At 34.7% G+C, this 16,802-nt stretch overlaps 3 protein-coding genes across 9 annotated transcripts; 1 reads left to right on the top strand and 2 right to left on the bottom strand.

Annotated features, from left to right (window-relative positions):
- Positions 1–9: 9 nt before the first annotated feature.
- On the top strand, positions 10–3,692 carry LOC108201760 (TMV resistance protein N-like). Of its 6 annotated transcripts, none has more exons than XR_001802916.2 (6): positions 12–703; positions 1,219–2,320; positions 2,463–2,804; positions 2,886–3,008; positions 3,140–3,212; positions 3,355–3,692. XR_001802916.2 is itself a non-coding variant. In XM_017370048.2 (5 exons), exons 1-5 carry the CDS (start codon positions 192–194, stop codon positions 3,364–3,366), a joined length of 2,295 nt encoding a protein of 764 aa, XP_017225537.1. In that variant the 5' UTR covers positions 11–191; the 3' UTR covers positions 3,367–3,692. The 6 variants fall into 6 exon arrangements, 2 of the variants coding, with proteins under 2 accessions (XP_017225537.1, XP_017225536.1); XR_001802915.2 differs by having other exon boundaries at positions 13–703; positions 3,394–3,692; XR_001802918.2 differs by lacking the exon at positions 2,886–3,008 and having other exon boundaries at positions 10–703.
- Positions 3,693–6,066: 2,374 nt separating this feature from the next.
- Positions 6,067–10,343, bottom strand: LOC108201769 (ATP-citrate synthase alpha chain protein 1). Its single transcript, XM_017370059.2, has 13 exons — positions 10,207–10,343; positions 9,940–10,055; positions 8,667–8,843; positions 8,392–8,553; positions 8,214–8,294; positions 7,968–8,019; positions 7,752–7,866; positions 7,563–7,644; positions 7,100–7,195; positions 6,888–6,989; positions 6,610–6,726; positions 6,375–6,491; positions 6,067–6,291 (listed from the first exon to the last, which is right to left on the bottom strand). Exons 2-13 carry the CDS (start codon positions 10,039–10,041, stop codon positions 6,220–6,222), a joined length of 1,275 nt encoding a protein of 424 aa, XP_017225548.1. The 5' UTR covers positions 10,042–10,055; positions 10,207–10,343; the 3' UTR covers positions 6,067–6,219.
- Positions 10,344–11,436: 1,093 nt separating this feature from the next.
- Positions 11,437–16,769, bottom strand: LOC108201774 (uncharacterized). Of its 2 annotated transcripts, none has more exons than XM_017370066.2 (9): positions 16,628–16,769; positions 15,327–15,667; positions 14,843–14,876; positions 14,483–14,710; positions 13,939–14,028; positions 12,739–12,804; positions 12,529–12,620; positions 12,389–12,436; positions 11,437–11,835 (listed from the first exon to the last, which is right to left on the bottom strand). In XM_017370066.2, the coding sequence occupies exons 2-9, from the start codon at positions 15,650–15,652 to the stop codon at positions 11,739–11,741; spliced, it is 981 nt and encodes a 326-aa protein (XP_017225555.1). In that variant the 5' UTR covers positions 15,653–15,667; positions 16,628–16,769; the 3' UTR covers positions 11,437–11,738. The 2 variants fall into 2 exon arrangements, with proteins under 2 accessions (XP_017225555.1, XP_017225556.1); XM_017370067.2 differs by having other exon boundaries at positions 15,327–15,678; positions 16,628–16,764.
- Positions 16,770–16,802: the final 33 nt, after the last annotated feature.

Raw genomic sequence — 16,802 nt, 5'->3', positions numbered from 1 at the left:
TTAATGGCAGGACCCTCTATTATTGTGTCAGTGTTAGTAGACTTTTTAAAGTCCACAGACAACTAGTTTAATTTTTTATTTTTTTTGTTATCTATAAAAATTTTACCCAATTTAATCATTATAATGGGTATAATTTTTCCTTCTGTTCTTATCTGATATCTCCGATCTTCACCTGCTTATTTTTTTTAAAAATGGCTTCCATAGGTTCTCCAACTCCAGTCTCCAGGTCTGCTCCGGATTCAGCTCTTACTTGGGACGTTTTCTTGAGCTATCGTGGTCCAGATACAGGGCCTAATTTTACTGGTCATTTGTACGCTGCACTACATCGTCATGGAATTCAAACATATAAGGATGATTATAAGCTACGCATGGGAGATGATATCTCAGATGCATTGAGAGAGGCTATAGAAGAATCAAAGATTTACATTGTCATCTTCTCCGAAAATTATGCTTCTTCTCCCTGGTGCCTTAATGAGCTGGTTGATATAGTCAAATTCAAAAGAACTAAACAAAGGTTGATTCTTCCTGTGTTCTACAAAATTGATCCATCTGTTGTGCGTCATGTAAGCAATGGTTTTAAAAAAGCTTTCAAAGTTCATCAAGAAGGGTACTACAAGAATCAAATGCAGCAAGTGGACAACTGGCGTGCTGCACTGAAAGAAGCCGCCAACGTTTCAGGAGAACATGTTTGTGAAAAGAACAGGTAATTTTTGTATATCCAGATTTAGTTATAATACTGAATTTTTGTCCATCAAATCCAATTTCTTAAAATTTGCTGATCCTTAGTCAGAAAAGTATTACATTCTCTATCATAAACATTAATATTGTCAATATGGCTTTGGGAAGCAATTGTCTATATATTGGAAAAAATTTATATTACTCATAATTTTTTTGGGCCGCAAGAAGACAAGAAACAATATAGATATAGACATGAATAATTTATTTAGGGGGCTTTTGGATTGTGAATGGGAATGAAGGGTATGAGAATGAGGGGTATTAGAATGGGTATCCCAAGGCGAGTATAAGGAATGATTTACCCTCTAAGTGGGATTGGGTTCCCATTTCATGTCACGAAATTGCTAATCCACACAATAACACATGGGTTTGAGGTTCCAATTGCCTTTAACCGGGCTCATTAACCATGAACCAAACTCCTCCTTAGTCTTACTACATCTATATATGAGGTTTTATATATATATTATAAAATTTGCATTGCAGAGTGGAAGCTGATGTTATAGAAAGAATTGTTGATGATATTTTACCGAGAATAAATCCCAAAGGTTTCGATGAGGAAACTGTTGGCTTGGAATTTCGCGTCGAGAGCATAATAGCAATGTTGAGCAACCAAGAAGGTGTGACTAAAATTGGTATATATGGTATGGGTGGAGTTGGCAAAACAACTCTTGCCAAAGCTGTGTTTACCAAAATATGTCTAGGCTTTGAAGGCAGTTGCTTCCTAGCAAACATAACTGATTCAGGCTCAGTAAATGACATGAAGTTGTTACAACAGCAACTTCTTAATGACGTTCTTCTCCAAAATGAGAAGGATGTTAATAATGTTGCTCAAGGAGAAAACTTGATAAAAGCTAAATTAAAAAACAAAAAAATCCTGGTTGTTATTGATGATTTAAATTACTCTTATCAATATAAATCTTTGGGATTAGGGTCGTTTGCTCATGGGAGTGTTGTCATCGTGACTACAAGGCACGAAGATATACTCGAAGATCTTGGAGTAAAAACTGAATATCGGCACATGGTAAATGAGTTGGGTCCTACAGAGTCGCTCATACTTTTTAAACAGCATGCATTTCAACTCGGTTCTAAGCCGGACAGCGCTCTAATGGAATTGTCTACAGACATTCTGTCTTTGGCTGATGGACTTCCATTGGCTTTGAAGGTTTTTGGCTCGGTCTTGTATACGAAACACGAGGTTGAGGAATGGAGAGAATTTATTGAAGAACTGAAAGAAACTCCCAACAAAAATATTCAGGATAGCCTTCTAATTAGCTACAAGGCTATGGACGGTGATCCTCAGCTGAAGAAAATGTTCCTTGACATTGCTTGTTTTTTCATTGGGTGGCAGGAAGAAAGGGTCTCTGAAATATTGGAGACTTATTATTCCTATGTGAATGTGAAAATGAACAATTTGAAGAGGAAATGTTTACTAACAATCGATGATAGAAATATTTTGCATATGCATGATCTTCTTCGGGATATGGGAAAGGAAGTTGCACGTAACAATTCTCCGGGTAATCCAGAAAAATATAGCAGGCTTTGGTTGTCTACAGATATTGAACGTGTGTTAACCGAGGAGAACCAGGTAAGTTCAGTGTATACAACTTATCCATCTTTACTTTTTGCTTCCTATTTCAGATTTATTTACAAAACATATCAACATTTCTTCTCGGCATTAACATATAGCTTGTTTATATATCCGTATGTCTGCATGTGGATGCACTTAGGAAGTAGAGGCAATTGAAGGTATTTTCTACGTTAAAGAGGAAGTAGCTGGCTTGCAAATTGAGGCAATTGATGACATTTTTTTCGGGAAAAGGAAATTCATGAGCACCAGCGGGCAAGTACCGTTGACAACAAAAATATTTAGAGAAATGAAAAATTTAAGATTTTTTCACCTAGATGGTTTCGAAACCCCAACGGGAAGCTTTGACAAAACATTCAGAGATTTGAGGTGGTTATGCTGGAAGTCGTGTCCTCTAAAATATTTTCCGCCTGAACTCAAACCCGTAAACCTTGGAGTACTAGTATTGCGTGGCAGCATCATGAGAACTCTGAAGCCAAGCATGGTAAGTGATGTATTCGATGTGTTTATAGTTGTGACAAAAGTTGTTTGATTGAAGTATTGTTTTCATTTACTATTTCTCCAGGTTTTCCAAAAGTTAAAGAATCTAGATATGGCATATTCTTCCTATTTAATCACAACTCCAGATTTTAATATGTTACCGTGTTTGGTAACTTTAGAATTTGGGATGTGCGTAAACCTGAAGAAGGTACACGAATCAATCGGAAGTTTGGCCGGGCTTGTTTACTTAAATTTGGGAAGTTGTGTGAAGCTAGCAAGTCTTCCTAAAACTATTTCCAGCTTGAAAACACTGAAGTATCTGTATCTTGGCATGTGCAGAAGTTTGGTAAAAATTCCTGAAGATTTGTTTAGGATGGAATCCCTGGAAGAGCTCGACATAAGCGGAGTTAAGGTAAGAACTTATCACATTCGATCAATTTGCTCAGTAACTTTTTTACCAAGTCGTGTCGAGGGTCAATTTGTTTGTTGTGCGTTTACAATAAAGCGTAGTTTGTCAAGCTGCTTAGTTTCGTAACATGATAGTTTTGTAACAGAAGCTAAACTAGTGGCATTGTTACCACGTCTGGTTACAGGGGCTCCAACTCCAACAAAGGCAAGTTGTGTTACAAAACATGAAGAATAAGCTGAAGCAACTACAAGAGATGAGAAATCAAGAATTAGAGGAGAGGAGATGAGAAGCAAATGGAAGAGATGAAGAGCCAACTTGCTATTGTTATTAGTAATCGGAATGCAAATTAGATATTGTGTACGAGACAAGCTAGCTTTTTATATGTTATGTTTGAATTATGTGTGACTTATGAATTATAACCTTGGATGTTGCTTTTAATTTATGACCTTTTCTTTTATCTAATGAAGTAATTTATTTTATTAATTGTATAATATAGGGATGTCAAAAAGATTTAAATGTATCAATTAAAATAAAAATATATAATTTTACCAACTATTTACCAACGGAATGGAATTATAAATAATTAAAATTTAACCTTTATTGTGGAATACAATCTGTAGGCACTAGGCATTCTGTTGGTAAAGTGCTATTACCAATGGAATGTCATTCTGTTGGCAAAGTTCTTTACCAACGAAATGGTGGCCAACAATTTTTGTTGGCACATTACCAACGGTTTAATGTCTATTGGCAAGTTACCAACGGAATATCCGTTGGGATATTGGATTTCTCTGAAAGTCAACAGCCTCCCGATCCGTTGTTAATCCATTGTAATATTATCATCGGAATGCATATTCCGTTGGGAAAACTTTACCAACGAGGATATTAGTAACAGTTTTTTCCGTTGGTAATTCGGTTGGCACTTCGTTTTAGCAAACGGGATTTTATCAGATTTTCTTGCAGTGTTATTATGCTGGAATCAGTATTTAAAAATAAACTTATAACTCTTCCTTACAACATTTGCAATCTCAGGATATTGGAATTTCTAAAGGTTGGTACATGCTATCATTTGTCGGCATTTCCCCGTACAATTACACCCCAAAAGTTGCAATGAAGAGCGTTCCAAAGTTATGGAATGTTCTTAAAACGGTGTATTCAGTTGGGATTATTTTGGACCTTTTTTTCATTCTCGAAAGTCGTGTATATTCAATTTGGATTTTGGAAAATGTATTATAATTTTAAGGTATTTAATTGAGATTTTTAATCAGCCTAATATTCAATCAAGATTTATAATCATGCTTAAAAATCTGATGTTATTCAATTAAAATTATTTAAAAATCATTAAAATCAGATGGTATTCAAAAGTTGATTTTTTTTTGTACTATATAATATGATGGATTTTGTGATATATATATTCGTTTCTAGAGATACCATCCTAATCTACGAGATTTTGAAGAATTGTGCTCAAATCTCAAGGACTCTGCATCAACTCGTTTCAAATTCGCTAGACACCGCAAAAAATATACAATTCCTCATTTTAAATTTTAAAAACAAAATATTCTACTTATAATTTATAATGAAATTACTATTGCTACTTCAATACGATAGTGTACACAACTAGAGCATATTACCTACTAATTAAATTAAAACCTAGCAACAGACTAAGCAATAAACTGCGAAATACATCAAAATTTCTATTTTTTTTACACATAACACAATGGCCTCAACCCAATTTACGAAACAGCCCTCTTGGTTTTGTCTAGACTCTGAAGGAAGTAACTAGAACTTTCCAAAGACCAAATCAAATGATAGTATGATACATGTCTTATCTCCTGTCGTCCCGGGTTCGATGCTTGGTTCCCTACTATGTAAGTTGTGATAATCATGATGTCTTAGATATCTTAAATAACTCACTTTTGATTTGAACATGCATAGTGCATAACCATTTGTATATTTTAGCTACGAATTTCTTTGTTCACAATTTCACATCCATAATTAAATAAGCATGCAACCAAACAAACAACAATGGACATAAAAGAAAGATAATTAAGTACCTGAGGAGTGGGAGCGGCGGAGGAGAGAAAGGCAGCTAGTGTCCCTCATAACATTGTTCGGGTTTCTTTACGGAATGAAACGATCCCTACCCCTGCTAATGTTGTGTTCAGGAGTCGGGAGATATAAAAGGGAAAGAGAAAAATTAATTTCTTCGAAACAACCGAGTGATATTTAGAAAGAAAAATAAATATAAAGTTTTGAAAGATTTTTTTTATATTTGTCTACTAAATTTAATTGAAAAAGAAAATTTACAAGTTTTTTTTTCTTACTCATAACCTGGGAAATAAAAATGGTGGGAGGCAAAAAAATCAAGTATATACCATATACATGTTATTTTAAATATTATTTAATTGCTGATATTAGATAGGTAATTGTATTGAGCAAGTTTGATATTTGTTATACTGAGTTAAAATTTATATTTAAATGATTCGATTCAGAGTTCAAGTCCGGCTTAATATATCCGACTCCATTAATTTAATTAATCGAGTTCAAATTTGTACATGACTTCTACATGAGTTTGAGTTGAGTCAAATTATACCAGTTCAAACTCGAACTAGTTATGAAGCCATTTAAATCAAATTACAATTCTAATTATTATGAAATTGTATGATGTCATATGTGAATGCGATGTTTAACAGCTTAAAATAGTAAATGTTAAGAGCCAATTTTAGACTTCCCTGAACTTAGTTAAAGATTTTCATATTTCATGTTGAGCATTTTGTAACTGCAGAATTAATTGATCTTTCACATAATACTCCCAGCAAAGTAGCAAAACAGGTACACCACATTTGTTAACAGAAAAAAGGAAGATAACGAACTGGCCCAATTTTATTGAACAAGAATTTGCATATCGAATCCAACACAAAGGTCACCGCAAGTGGCTAACACTGAATTAAACATACACGGATTACGACCAAAAAAAGAGCTCATATAAAGAGTGGTACAAGATTTGTGACATTCATGCAGCTGCGCTAATGCACTCTATTGCCTGTTTGCATATTCCCGTCATTGTTTTTTCCGGTCCATATACCTATAGAAGAAGATGGAACAGTTGAGATTCATTTGTGGCTCAGCTCAATAAAGAAATGCAAAATACCAGATTTGTGTTTATACCTCGATTGGAATGCCAATTTCTTCTCCAAGGGCCCTCATTTTTGCAAGACCTTTTTGGTAGTTTGGACCTCCTCTCCTAACATATATGTGCATTCTTGCGGCCTTAAGCTTTGATTCCTATATGATTTATGCACACAAAAATGAAGTTCACATACTGGGAAAGTAAATTGATACGCCACGGTAAAGTTATTTTCAATAAGCCACCCAACATGATCAGTAAAAAATATACACTCACCTTCTCCTTTAATGCACGGATGATGCCGTTAAATGTAGCAGCAACATCTGTAAAGTTGGCTATTCCACCACCTACTACAAGGGCTCTCTTCCGGCCATCAGGATCAGCGGTTGCACACTGAGACCAGAGACTCATGGGACAATTATCAGTTACGAGGGTAAAATTGAAAGTTTTCATATGCTTAAAACACATTCTGGAATTGATTGGTGTGCCATATAATGTACATGTCATTGTTTCCACAACAGTGAAAATTTAGACATTGTTAAGAGAGTCCTTACATCAATCACAACTCGAGCATATTGCAAAACCTCCTCTTCGTTTGGTGCTCCACTATATTCTGCATAGTTTCCAAGCTCTTCAGCAAAACCAAGATCTCCAACCTAAACAGAAAGATACTATGTCAAGGCTAGCTAATTTGATAGAATAGAAATTATTGATGGGATTATCAAAAGATCTCAACCACCCAAAAGCATCAAAATGGAAAACGAACCGTATCTGCATAGATGACACTGGCACCTCCTCCAGCGACCATAGTCCAAATACGTCCTTTTGGATTGAGAACAGTGAACTTCAGAGAGGCACTAGTCTGCAGAAGAAATTTATAAGGAATAATGTTTAGAACACCTGATTTGTCTACAAACAAAATTGCTCTACAGAGCTAGACCTTCGTAATAGTATCAGTGTATCACAGTCTTAAACGAGATTTGAAATTCAAATGCACTTTCTTCTCATATTCAGTATTTCAGTATTACTCTTATAGATATATATCGTCCCCTATTTAATCAATAAAACAGCTAAAGTACATGGTATTTAACATTATTTACATAGTCTAGTATCAAATTAACAAGAAACAGCTCAGATTAAATTGTTTTGAAGAAGAGAAAGAAGTTCTCCTCAACCTCAAGCAATTGTTAAGTACTGCTGGTTACAAAGGATGACACGACCTACAATACCTTTTCATCTAGCCCATGAATAAAGCTCTCGGTAGAACTCATAACTCTTCCGAAGGGCAATGGAAATTCAATATTGCCCCACCTACGAATGGAGACATGTAAGTTAACATTAAAAGACCTGATATTTGTCCAAAAAAATGTACAAGGATCCAAATCAGATCATCGCCAATATAAAAGGATGAAACACACTTCTTGAAGTTCTTGAAAGCAGCAGTGTCATCAAGCTCTCCTCTCATGTCTAAAGGATACGGCTTTCCATCAACCAGAGTGAAAGGATTCATTTCTAGGAAAGTGAAGTCCAAATCTAGCATAAGAGAAAACCCGGAATTTAGAGGGCAGAGGCCAACATGGGGGAGGGGGCAGAACATAAAACATTTTTATTATAGAACTTGTCATATATCATACCTGCAAATAGAATAAATATCACCTTGATAAACTCCTCGATTACACTTTTAATCTGCATCGTTTGAGAAGTCCAGAACAGCAAGTTCAGACACAAATTAAATGGGTGTTTTTAATAACCTTAAGCTCACAGACTACTACGTTAAGGGTACATTTACAGGCAAGGCTTCCTTTCATTCAAGGAAATCATAACTGATATTTAAAGAGTGAATGATAACAATTAAATGACGATTATGGTTTTAAGCATACCTCCAAGGGGAGAGTTGCAACCAGTGGAGCACAAATCTCAGGTGTCATGGACATGCCTGTCGGAACAAATATTGTTTTAACCTGAACAAGAGTAAGGTGCAGATCAAATTACAGCTTCATACAAATAATTAAATGCGGTTTTACCAAATTCTTTAGATCAATTTTACAGTCTGAGTACCTTATCCCAGTTCTCTTCAATATCAATTCCACCACACTCTGAAAAGCTTATGCTACATCCAAGTCGATCTGAGACCATATTTAGATAAAATTCTTCGTTGTGTGGAACAAATGGTTCAACAATGAATGTTGTAATGGGTCCTTTGCATCCTCCCATCTCGACCTAAACATCATCAATATAACATGATTATTATACAGATTTTTTTTTAGCCCTATCTATGTATAGGAAAGTAACAGTAATTCTTAAACTGATTGGAAAATGAGTGATACAGATACCTCCTTCCCAAGTCGCTCTTTCACGAAGTTGTCAACTTGCGCCAAATCCAAATTCAAAGCAACAAGCCCGCTTTTTCCACGCTTTCCAAATAACATATCTGGCTTAACAACTAGTTTGGAGGAGGAGAGCCAAGGTTCCTTTTCTACGAGCTCATTGATATTAGTTGATTCTGTAATCTGATTCAGTAAGATAAAAGTTATTATGTCATTCAGATACTAACTAAATACATATCCAACCCTAGCAATGTGGCATTAACATGTTTAAAATTAACTACGTAAGCTGATAAAATCAGCAAAGAGGAATACTGCCCTACAGTGCAAGGTTCTTGGCCAAATTTATTTTTTCCCCTTGATTTATAGTAATTAATCATTAGGTAATCCAGATGATCTGTGATCAAAACCAGATCTGTGATCGAAACCGATAACACATATTCACAGCATTCATAAAAATAACTTCATGTTACCTCTAGGCTCTAGATCATTACACTATTACCAATCCAACAAGTTCAAACATATCATAAATAAGGCTCACTCACAACAAGCTAGCCTTACATTAAGAATCCAATACACAAAGAGAAACCACTCCTTGACCAATTAATAACACTTCCTTGTCATAACGGATCATAATAATTTCATATATTATCCATAGATCATTACCCTATTACCACTTGTAGTCGCTCATTCGCTACAAGTCTTGAACAAGCTCGCATTATTAAATCCAAATCCGATACACAAAAAAAAGCCACTTCTTAACCACCTCAAAACCACTTCCAGATCACAAACAACGCCAATTAACAAATCAAACCGCCTTTACCTAATCAACTCTATCCTCATCAACTGCTCTGGCATTCAACATTATCAACAATCACATCCATTCCATCCCATTTATCGATACAAATACGATTTATCAATATAAAACACAAGAATAGAACATAACAGATCCAAACGCCTTTATTTAATCAACTCTATCCTAGTCAACTGCTCTAACATTTCACCACTATCACAAAAATCACATAATTCCTTCCGATTTATCTATACAACTCCAATTTATCTATTCAAACACAATAAGTGAACGCAACGAACCAAAACGCCTCTACCTAATCAACTCTATCCTCATCAACTGCTCCAACATTTCAACACTATCACAACAATCACATAATTCCATTTCCATCCGATTTATCGACACAACTACGATAAGTACACACATAATGCGATCTAAAAACAACAAAAACACGAAAGAACACGACACGAAAACTCGAATAAAACAACGTACCTGAGCGGATTTGATCCCGAGCTCATCACCACCAGTGATCCTCTTATAATGCTCCTTCAACAACCTCTTCGAATCGTACTCTCTGATCTTCTTTCGCGCCATTTCTCTCTTCACAACTACACAAATTCACACAAATCAATCACTCAAACACACACATTAACAAATCAATTGAGATCTATAACAATCAGTTGAATCACAAATCAATTGCATTGTTTCAGATCTGAGGCGTGTGCGTATATAAACATGTATGTATAGGTTGGAGATTACCGTTGAGGCGAGCACAGAGAGATGTATAAAAATGGTTGGTAGTTGAGAAGAGAGAGTGAAGCTTTGTATTTATAGTTGGTTGGTTTTGATTTTTTGTTTTTTTTGATAAATTTGTTTTTTCGCATCAAAGAGCTTTGAATTTGGTTGTTAGCTTTGATTCCTTTTATTTTCCTTATTATGTTACCGGAACTTGAGATTCCGAAATAATACGGAAATTATAAATTATTAATTGATAAAAGTTAGTCAATATTTTAAATTCAAATTTTTACTAATTTTCAACTGAAAAATATGTTTTACGGAATTTTTGAGAAATTCTAAAGTTAAAAAAAACTACACCAAATCGATAAAACGTAGTTTTTGAGAAAATTCTAAATGTATTACAATATTGGATTTGAACTAAAATTTGACATGTAAATCGAGTAGTTTAGAAATAACGTGAACATCGATTGAATATTGTAAACATTTTTTTAATGTCGACAATATAAATTGAAATGATATTTTTTTTTGTGATTTTATAGCAATTTTTTAGAAACAGAAAAGAGGATAACGAGGAAGAAGGCGCACACGTTGTACCTACCAACTATCCGTAGTAAAACGTTGTGTGCGTGGACGCAATGTACATAAGGTTTGTCTGGGGTCTGGCAGGCGCACATACTAAGCGCGGAATTTATATGTTTGAGAGGTTTGAGTGCGGAATTTATATGTTTGGGAGGTTTTGATTGGTGTGTTTGTTGCATTTGCGGGAGGTCCACTATTATTAAAATATGAGAGTCAATCAAAATCTCTCGAACTTCTAAAATTTCGCGCTTAGCATGTGCTCATGGGCACACATTAGAAAAACTGAAAATTTATTTAATTCACGTTCGTGTAACTTACATTAGTGTTTACAGGTCTGTTGTTTTCAAGAAATGCAGTATTCAATTGTCCAAGAGCTTGGATTTAAGTTGAACATTCGGTCTGGAAACTCTTTTTTCTATATCTGATAAATTAATGATTTTCATACGAAAAAAGTCCAAAAATGGGCATATTTTCATTGTTTGTGCACGGAATTCTGATTCCGCAACTGCCATTTGGATGCTAGTCGGGACTATAAATAAACTTTTTATAGATTTTCAGAATAATAATTTGGAACTAAAAGGAATTAAAAAAATATGTGTCGATGATTAGCCGGAACTAGAGCCTCGGAGAGCCGGAAACCTTCGTCCGGCCCTCCGGCATTGTGTAGCATGCTAAAAGAAAAGGTCATACAATTTATACATCGGATACTTTGCAAAAATAGCAACAAGTTGATCACCACTATACTTTGTTCATTCTTCACTGTACTTTAAAGTTTGAACCCCATATATTACAAGGAAGAAAAATAAATAAATGTAGTTTATGTGTTGCAATGTGAAGATTGTAAGAAATAAATTTTCACATATACAACAAATAATGATTTACAAGAAAAGGATGTGATGAATGCGGAAGAGTTGGGGGAGATAAGCTTGTTAGTGCTCAACTCTGAGGTGGTGTTGAGCCTACACTTCCCAGCTTCAACTAGGAAATCTCGACAAACAGGCCTTCTTGGTCCGAATTATCAAGAGGACGATGCCGTAGCATGGAAGATGAACCAAACCAATGCCCAAGTACCTGCAAAAAGTTTAATTGGCTAAGAGAACATGCAATGTATGTCGACCGTGTAACTCATGACATTTTACGTCTAAAATGGTGAGACCACTATTGACGGTATATTTTTATGTACACCGGCTATATATGTGTTAAGGTGGTCTAGAGAATGGAGACTTCTTGGATACTGGATAAAACCGTATTAGAACTCGATCTAAATGTCATCATGGTCATAAGTCAAAAGTGAGTTATTTGTGTACCATAAAATCTATTTTAACAGTAAGTGGCTGACAAATAACTCACTTATGTTATGGTCCTATGGATCAGATTTGCAAGTAGATTCTTTAATTCTAAACCGTGCTTTAGGAAGATAAAAAGATCCCGCAAGTGTTGCAATAAGTAATTTTTGCTTCTTTAAAAGTTGCATAAGCAAGTTTATATGTTACCATCATTATACAATTTTTGCTTCTTTAAAAGTTGCATAAGCAAGTCTATATGTTACCATCATTAAACAATTCAGATATGAAAGATGAGAAAGAAATTACAGAATCCTTGGAGACATATACATGATACATACCATAGTGGAGCATACGGAGATGACAAGTCAAGAAATGGATATGGCCACCTGTGAGAGAATGTATAAGGTGAATTTTTTAATAAAAAAAGTTGTGTCGTCTTGAGTAGAAGTGAATATACAACAAATAGGAAGCAACTTACCACATCGAAGCACAAGCATGTATAGTCCACTGGACAACAACAAATATACAAGTGAACTGGACAAAATAAGCAATTCTGAAGAAAGGGAACCTCTGGAACCAAAGACAATATTAGTTAGTCCTTCAAATACAGAAAGCATGTCCGAACATCCATATAAGATAAAACATCATATTCCTACAAATGAAGGATCATTGACAACCTACATCTTACCAAGTGATTCAAGCAGATATCTGCAAGCAGGAACACAGCATTTAGAGAATGCATGCAAACCTCAAGCTGCAGAAATTAAAGGAGAGGTGTTGAATATACATATGTGAATACATGTAATTCACCAATTCCACAATCAAAATTAACTATATTTTTAGTACAATATTTTTTTAAGAACAAATAAACAGTTGAGAAAGTAACATAACTCTGAATACGAAGGTACAAGCAAAGACATGTGACATAACCAAGGAAACGATTAGCAAATTATACACAAATAATATCCTGTATTGTATAGTGCAATATATTTAAGCATACAGGAAATAAATACCACAAACAGAACTAAACAAAAATTGGGTTTTCCATGTAGGGGCGGATTTAGCTCTATGACAGGGGGTGGACAGGACCCCACCAGAATTTTGGGTTTAAAAGGGATATATCCAACAAGACTAACGCTAGAATCATCGTATCAGAGCAGTGGGAGAGAGGTCACAATGAAGCTTGTGCAATCAAATTGGTTACTATAAGAAAAGAAGCTGTCACCAATGTTACTGATAAAAATGTAACAAATCATTTTCAAAAGATAAAAACACGGAGTAAATTTAGAATGCAAAATATTTCTTAGAATTGATATTGTTTTTTATTAATTATCATGGTATCTTTTTTGTTTTTGTTTATTTTGTATGAGGAACCCACTGAACTAAATTACTGAATCCACCACTGTTTCAATGTGCAACCAAATATTTTAAGAGACTAGAAGTGTCACGTCGAGAGACTAGTTGTACTTGGGAGGCCAAAACAAACCTAAATACTACCTCTCAACAGTGAAAGTATGGTTAATATATAGAGGACAAGCTAGGAGGATATTCTTTCGCCGTCCTATTGTTAAAAGTTAAAACCTCTCAGAAAGGAGAGTAATTCTTTTCAGTGAGTAGAACAATGGAAATACTTACTATCAAACTAAAAATTCTAAAAGCTTATGGACTATGAACTTTAACGAGCCAACTTTTTTAATATTACAAATCAAGCATATTTCTACGAAGGAAACTACACAAGCAATTAAAGTTAAGGAGCTTAAGGTGATATGTTTTCTACATCCCAAAGCAGTCAATTGCACATTATAATTAACAAGCTTCCTGCACAAATGACTTTAATATATGAAAAGGAAGCTTGAACGAATCTAAGGGTTGGATCGGTGAAACTTACAAAATGTAATTTATGATCTGCGGGAGTTAAAAAGGGATAGATGACAAACCAAAAGACGCTGTCAGTAAGCATTACAGCACCTGCAGAAGTCTATTCATGAAAAACAAAAACATGAGGAGAAAATAACTGAATTCATTGCAGCATGAGATAAATTTTATGACATTGAGAAGAAATAGTGATGGATGCAGGAAAAGAATTGTGTTTCCAAAATTAAATGATAGATGATATATTCATTAATTCAAAGCATTAGGGCGATATTGTGAGTAAAGTCACATACAAATTTTTTTGGAATACTAGTATGTTCTTGTATTTAAACAATAGGTCACAGGTGCGTTGTAATATTAGACAACAAACCATTTTATAATAATATTTTACTTAATCATAATTAGAAAAAAATATTATATAACAATTAACTTAAATTTCTGCTACAAGTATTCATTTTTTGATATTCTCTGCAGAAAGTCAAAACTCATAACGTAAAATAAAATCAACAAAAAAAAATAGTAATAACTTTGGATGGGGAAGATGAAAGAAGAAAACTTGCCTGAAAAACTACTTGAAAGACATAACCCCAAAAGCCTGCACTTCGAGGGTCATATTCTTCTTCCTGACTGGGAAAATTTATGGGCATGTTGCTGAGATCTGCATTTCCCTCGTACGAGGGAGCCACATAAGAACCACGCTCAGTGTCTACACCCGCAAAATCAGCCCTATCATCATCAACTCCATTGCAGCAATAGAAACATCCATAAATGGAGAATGAAGACCCAATCTAGAAGGGCATATTGACATAAATAACACTGAAAAACCATTTAACTCAAGCTTATGCATATCCATGCTATGCGTTTAAAAGTATTATCAACAGATTTCTGGAGGCCTGAGAAGAAAATAGCAATTAACATACCCCAAAATAGATTGTGACCAGTGCAAATGTCCACCTGTTTAGTAGCAATAAACATCAGAATGCTTTATAAAAAAAAGGAAGGCGCCATGTAATTTCTTTATTTTAGTGTGTTTCTGATCTAGGGATGTTCTCAGAATCTATAGGAATGCTGCTCAGATTCTATACAAGCTGCCATGACTGCTCAAAACTTAGTGTCAGCAGTTAAAAGACATTTTGCTAATTCAGAAAGCTAAGAAATTTTTGAAAAAATTTATACACAATGACCATGTGTAAAACTATTTATTAATATACAGAAAGGGATTAATATATATTTTTTTAATGTGCTAATTACACAGTCTCTACGAAAAAAAAGATATGTTCCAAACCAACTCTTTTTGTAATTTCAGAAAAGCTTCATCCAAAGATTAAAATTACAAAAATAAATAAATTAGACAGTCAGTCTAAATTAGTTTAGAAGTACCAAAACTGAAACCAGGAAACTTACAAAGTGTAAAAATAGAATATGTCGGCCCCACCAGTGATTATGTTGATAGCTAGCAATGCCAGGAGCACAGTAAAAGCAATTATGCGGAGAGCAAGAAGCCAAGCAGGATGAATTGCCTTTGAACATGTTCTCCATGCTTCGTCCTTGTTCAAACACCCGGCACTTTCCAGTCCATCATCTCTTCTCTGGATTTTGTCCAAAGTAAAACCTTCGTATTTCCAAATAAGCACTGCTGCTGCTACCATAGCTGTCAAAACCCATGTCCCACAAAGGAAGAATCTCCAGTTCAACCAGTAGTTTAGGGTATTCGTATCATTGTCAGTCATGACACACCGGCAGGTCTAAAAAAAAACTGTTCAGATGTTAAAGGTCACATGCTCTTGCTCAAACCTCAATACACTTAGCTAAAGAAGAATACTTGTTGTCTATATCTATCAGCAAATGATTTTCAAATGTACTGGACTTCACTAAGCTCTAGATATCTGTGAAAGGGCCAAAGGGAAACTGGCCAGTTGGCATAAAACTTGCAAATGATGAAGGGAAAAAATAAGCATATCATACCAAATTGCAGTCTGTTAAGGATTAATTGGCCCTAAAGTGTTCTACTAGTAGAAACCACTAAATGGATCTTATACTTTTGACATTTGCACGAATGGACCCACTAAGGGATACAACCCTGCTAAAGGGCACAATCTTACCAAAAAGTAACAAACAAACAGAAAAGGGTCAAGGGTGTCTGCATTTAGAGAGTATTGGGGGAGTGGACAAGTGTTCGCCATTCGACTAAAGGGAACAACCGCACCAAAGACCAACAAACAAAAGGGTGCAAACTCGAGACCTCGAGCTTGATACATAACCAACTTTACAAAAACCTTAACATTTCACTTGCAAACTGCTAGCAAAATTCAATCACTAGAGCACATACAACTAAATGAATAATTCAGGCAAAAAAAAGAGAGAACAAATCCAGATAAAATTACTTGCACCAACTAATTACCATATCCAACTGCCAATTTAAAAGGGTATGTATATTGAATGATCACTTAATTGCCTAAACAAGTAAAAAGGTAAATTCAGTCTCTTAAACAAGTAAATTCAAGACCAAACAACATCAAATAATCCAAAAAAATCAAGCACAACTAAAAAAATCCAATACTCATCATACCAGCTAACAATCATTAGTCTCAAACAACCAAATTTCATCAAAATCAAAGCTTAAAACTTGTAAGAACTGTAAATAAATCAAGATGGGTCACTACAAAATAAACAAGATAACTTTGAGTTAGACTTTTTTTTTTTACCTTTTTCGATGCTTAATTCAATCGTTCATTAGAATATTTCAAGAACTTTGGCAGCTGAAGAAAGATAAAGAGAGTTTGTTGTCTGTTGATAAAGAGAGATAGATACAACACAAGTATGTATGAAATCATGTTTACGTGAGCATAAAATTAGGACCAAATTCAACTGCCAAAACTA

This window comes from Daucus carota, chromosome 9, assembly GCF_001625215.2.
Source record: "Daucus carota subsp. sativus chromosome 9, DH1 v3.0, whole genome shotgun sequence".
NCBI classification, from domain to species: Eukaryota; Viridiplantae; Streptophyta; class Magnoliopsida; order Apiales; family Apiaceae; genus Daucus; species Daucus carota.
Note: the sequence above shows the minus strand (reverse complement) of the source record. Positions and strands in the feature narration are given on the sequence as shown.

What these genes read in the sequence shown, in the direction of transcription:
- LOC108201760 (XM_017370047.2), top strand. Translation starts at nt 192, where the DNA reads ATGGCTTCCATAGGTTCTCCAACTCCAGTCTCCAGGTCTGCTCCGGAT. An exon ending in CATGTTTGTGAAAAGAACAG is followed by an intron (nt 704 to 1,218) that starts GTAATTTTTGTA and finishes TTTGCATTGCAG; the next exon opens with AGTGGAAGCTGATGTTATAG. An exon ending in GAACTCTGAAGCCAAGCATG is followed by an intron (nt 2,805 to 2,885) that starts GTAAGTGATGTA and finishes CTATTTCTCCAG; the next exon opens with GTTTTCCAAAAGTTAAAGAA.
- LOC108201769 (XM_017370059.2), bottom strand. Translation starts at nt 10,041, where the DNA reads ATGGCGCGAAAGAAGATCAGAGAGTACGATTCGAAGAGGTTGTTGAAG. An exon ending in TCGGGATCAAATCCGCTCAG is followed by an intron (nt 8,844 to 9,939) that starts GTACGTTGTTTT and finishes TTACTGAATCAG; the next exon opens with ATTACAGAATCAACTAATAT. An exon ending in GCTTTCAAGAACTTCAAGAA is followed by an intron (nt 7,645 to 7,751) that starts GTGTGTTTCATC and finishes CTCCATTCGTAG; the next exon opens with GTGGGGCAATATTGAATTTC.
- LOC108201774 (XM_017370066.2), bottom strand. Translation starts at nt 15,652, where the DNA reads ATGACTGACAATGATACGAATACCCTAAACTACTGGTTGAACTGGAGA. An exon ending in CATGCTTGTGCTTCGATGTG is followed by an intron (nt 12,437 to 12,528) that starts GTAAGTTGCTTC and finishes ATTCTCTCACAG; the next exon opens with GTGGCCATATCCATTTCTTG. An exon ending in TCTCCGTATGCTCCACTATG is followed by an intron (nt 11,836 to 12,388) that starts GTATGTATCATG and finishes AACTTTTTGCAG; the next exon opens with GTACTTGGGCATTGGTTTGG.